We start from the raw sequence: 4513 nt of genomic DNA on the forward strand, positions 1-4513 counted from the left end.
CTATTTCAATGTATTTCAATTAACTGATTGTGATTTTATGTAAATTTTGTTATTTTTACTACTGTTAGCTGCTCTGAGCCCGGCTTCGGCTGGGGAGGGCGGGATATAAATAATAATAATAATAATAATAATAATAATAATAAGCCCATCCAAAAGGGCTAGTTGATCGTATGATGGTGAAGGAAAGTGAGGACAGGTGACCTGTGGGCAGTTTCTGCTTTTAACTGGAAATAAAACGGTGCTTTTGCACATGGTGGGGTCTCTTGCGGCCTCATAAATATTTGAATAGGCAGGGCCATGGACAGCATTTATATTCTAACACCTTAGAAACTAGATATTCAGCTCTTGGCTGAAAAATTAGGACACCCCTCCGCCCCCCAAACATGCGTCCAGAACACCCAACAAAATTTTAGGGTCAATTGCAAGAGGTCTTTCCCCTTCTGAGCATAGGCCTCCCATTTGGCAGGACACGGGAATAAGTTTCTCTGACAGGAGGAAATTCATGTCCTTCTATAGGCTGCAATCCTTATCGCACACTTATTTACTTAGCAAACAGGGTTTATATGCCACTTAAAGTATACGTTAAATTACCAACAAAATCGGGGGGTGAAAAGGCAAGTTAATCTGTTTCCCCCCAAAAAATATAAATAAAATCATGAGTTTGAAAAATAAGGATTTTATAAGACAGTGTCGCTTGTTAAAATGCATGTCAAATTCACTCATTAATGGGACTTCCTTCTGAGTAATAGGGCCGTTCTACCGAAATCCTAAACCAAGACTAGGATTGATTTTTGCAGAAATTAAAATAAAATCCAATCTCCCCTAATACAGTGAGGAGTAGCCTTTCTTGACAGTTTCATAATTTGCAGTCTACAGCTGCACATACAAGCATCACCAACGCTCTCCACTTGCACTTAAAGCAGTTGTGCAGAAGTCTCCAGGCTTCATGGCACCCCTAATATCTGTTTGTGAGGTGCTTTGGGCACTCTGTAGTGTGGAAAAGTGGCAAACACGATAAGTACAGTACATTAAGCTAAAAGGAGGCAACATCTTCCAGTGGCCGCTGCAAAGCTACGTTTGGGGGAGAAAAGCCAAGCGTTTCCAGGAATACTAAATGTGTTGCCCGCAGATGTAATCCCAATCATTTCTTTAGGTGCTGACCCTGCCTCCTGCTCTCCTGAAGATAACTGCAAATGGACATGCATAGCAAAAACGTGGACGCAGTTCTTTTTTTAAAAAAAATGCAAATATCCTGAAATACCTTCAGTGCAGCTGTAAGCAGCCTTCTCTCACGTTATTGCAAGGGGAAAATGCTTTTTGCAAAATACCAATGTCAGCGCAACTTATATTTTAAAAAGTGATGTTGCATTTACTGTTTGCAACAATTGCCTGGGCGAGCAGGCGGGCTGTCTAGATGCACTTTACTTGCACCCACGTCTAGCCCCCTTGAAAACGGCTGCTTTTATTTGCAGAAGGGCGCATCACGGACAAGCGTGCTGACAAAGTCCCAAACACTTTGCGACGTAAAGGGGCTTAACTTTGGCTACACAATAGCAGCACCGCCGCTTGCAAAGCGAGGTTGCAGGACGGCGCGCAAAGCTCAGGCTCTGCAGACCCGACGGCGAGCGCGCCCGTTTTGCAAGGAGAGCCCGGGGCAGCCAAGCAGCTTCGCCCACCTCCTCGCTCCGGGCCGCGGCTGGCAGCTGCCTGGGCTCCTCCCGCCGTCGAGAAGGCGCCAAAAGCCCGGGGAGAGTCCCGTCGGGGCGGGCAGGCGAAGCGAGGGAGCTGTTTTGCCCCGAGGTTCGCCCGACGGCCGCGCATGGCGAGCTTCTCCCGGGACTGCCGCCCTCGGCGCGCCCTGGCGCGCACGTCGGGCCGGGACTCCTGCGTCCAGTACGTGCCGGTGGGTATGCCCCCTCGGAGCCTGCTGGACCAGCTGGTGGTGGACATGCAGAACCACTTGGAGGAGATGGAGAAGATGCGCGTGGTGCTGGTGGACGCGTACCCGTGCCTGGCCACGCGGCGCGAAGGCCGACGGCGGAGGAGCCGCGGCAGGAAACTCGACAGGCGCTGCCTGGACGACGACGAGGACGACGACGACGGCACCAGTGACTACCTGTACTCCCTGGACGTGACCGGCTTCGAGCCCGAGGAGCTGTCGGTGAAGGTGGAAGGCAGGAAGCTGACGGTGAGCGCCAAGCACAACAAGAAAACCGAGGGGACGGACGGCTGCGTCTCGCACGAGTTCCGCGAGGTGCGCAAAGAGGTCTTGCTGCCCGGAGACGCCAACATCGAGGCGCTGGCTTGCAACTTCTCCTCCGAGTTGGGGTGTCTCAGCATCGAGGCGCCGCGCCTGGTCCCCAAGTCCGTCGGGGAGAGGACCATCCCCATTACCATCCTCAAGGCTTCCGACGCCCCCGGGACGGCGAAAGAGAGCCTGCCGCCGGCGGAGGAGGAGGAGAAGAAGGAGAAGGAGAAGGAGGAGGAGAAGGAGAAGAAGGAGAAATCCAAATCCAAATCGCGTTCTTCCAGCCCGGAGAAAGCAGCTGCCGTCTGAAAAAGTTGCCCGACAGTTCCTCTCGCGGCACTTCCCTGCGGGGATGCTGTGAAAGCGTTTTGCGCCTCTTTGGGGTCTCTGTTTAAGGAGCGGTTCTGCTTTTGTTCATTTCAAGTGCGTTGTTATTTGTGCTTGTTGGTGAAAAGTAACTACACAGAAGTACAAGGAAAAGATGATCTGGAGGGCCTTCTGGCAACCGTTGTTGCATGTTGACTTTTGAAACCTTTCTTCCTGCTTGCCGACGTTTTTGAAAAATGTGAACCCAAAGAGTTGAGCATTTATTGGCGTGTTTGTTGGCCTGTTTCAATAAATTAGACTTATTCTATCTGGTTTCTCGTTTGGTGTTTTTAATTTTATTTTAGGGGGGAATTGCATTAAAAGCTTGAAAAAGCTGGCTGGAGTTGAAAGAGGGTCACTTTTTAAAGATTTCAGAATAAATCCCAGGGGCGGGAAGGGGTGTATCTGCTTGAGTGGCTGTGACTGGGTTATTTGGGATCAAAACTTAAGTGTCTAGCCCCATAAAGGAATAGGATGGAATAGGAATAGCCTACTAGCATAGCCCAGGGGTACAATTTCAGGTGAAGTTCAGGCGAATGGGGGTTTACATCCAATGAAGTCCACTTAGGTGACCTTGAGACAGCCACTAATTTGGGGCCTAGCTGACTTCACATCTGTGGCGAGGACAAAATGAGAACTATGCGTGCCATATTCCTTTGGGGAAAGGTACGCAACGCAAGCGTCATTCCGCCAAACTCATTCCAAGTACGGCTTGTTCTTTGGAAATAGGTCTTTTGATGTTAAAGTCACCCTGCTGGTTTTTGGAAAAGGCGATGCCTTTATTTGCAAATGGTGGGTGAAAGGCAGAACAAAGTTTTGAAACTTTGCAGGTCAAACCACTCGCCCCAACACTGCTTCCCAAAGCATGCGCGCAAAAGATGGCAGCTTTCCCGGGTTTCTCCCAGCATTTTGAAACTCGCATTTCAGTGCCATGGTAAAGAGCCAGCAAAGATGCGTAAATCAGGTTGCGGGGAACCTTTGGAACCCTAGATATTTCTTTTTTAAAAAATATTTTATTAAGGGTTTTCTTGTTTTACAGTGTAAGTGTAATGCCTCGTATTTTTTTTCCCATGTAACATTTTTACAAATCCGTTTCATTTGTTGAGGCATTAGGGGGAGAAGAAAAAAAAAGGGGGGGTGGAGGGAGGAGAGATGGATGGGGGTGGGGTCGGGTAGTGGTGTTTCTATTATGCTTAATGTATGTAGAGTTTGGTGTCGGCGTGCTTGCGTTGTTCACTTGTGTTCCTTTGGTGGTAAGAGAGGTTGGGGTTGGCCTAGGGTGTGATTTACACCACAAAGAACTCATAACCCACCTACTTTCAGCAGCCAGAAACACCATAACCAGACGCTGGAGAGACCTGTCAGGAGTAAGCATGGACCAATGGTACCAAATAGTATGGGAAACAGCCCTACTAGAAAAATTTGCCAATAAACTGAAACTGACATGGGGACAAACAGAAGAAGACGCCTTCACCCCGGTATGGCTCCCCTTCATCACATACACAGCCCAACAGGACAATGACAATAATCCACCAACAGCATACAAATCAATATGGCTAACCTGACCCAAAACACCCACCCACCCCACTCACACACGAAAACAAAGACCACCACAGCCAATCACAAACAATCACACCCTAGGCCAACCCTAGATATTTCTGAACTCCCATCTCTTGCCGCTTGCAATGTTTGCTGGGGATGATGGGAGTTGTAGTTTGGCAACATTTGGAGGCTCAAAGCTTCCCCACCCCTAACTTGACTAAACTCACGGTTTCCCCAACAGCTGGGGGTGCAAATCTGCTATTTCTCCATCTTGCCAGGGCAGAACCTAATCCATAGCAAAAACCATAAATTCCAAATCCATATTGCAACAGACAAGACAGACACACATGTCTAGAA

At 48.8% G+C, this 4513-nt stretch overlaps 1 protein-coding gene across 1 annotated transcript; it reads left to right on the plus strand.

The window, feature by feature from the left end:
• The first annotated feature begins 49 nt into the window (after positions 1–49).
• On the plus strand, positions 50–2887 carry LOC310849445 (heat shock protein 30C-like). Its single transcript, XM_083749632.1, has one exon. It carries the CDS (start codon positions 1820–1822, stop codon positions 2555–2557), a length of 738 nt encoding a protein of 245 aa, XP_083605758.1. The 5' UTR covers positions 50–1819; the 3' UTR covers positions 2558–2887.
• Positions 2888–4513: the final 1626 nt, after the last annotated feature.

Source organism: Podarcis gaigeae, assembly GCF_964106915.1.
Source record: "Podarcis gaigeae genome assembly, chromosome: 7".
In the NCBI taxonomy this organism is placed as follows: domain Eukaryota; kingdom Metazoa; phylum Chordata; class Lepidosauria; order Squamata; family Lacertidae; genus Podarcis; species Podarcis gaigeae.

Bases quoted from the DNA above. Each gene is read 5' to 3' on its own strand.
- LOC310849445 (XM_083749632.1), top strand. From the start codon at position 1,820: ATGGCGAGCTTCTCCCGGGACTGCCGCCCTCGGCGCGCCCTGGCGCGC.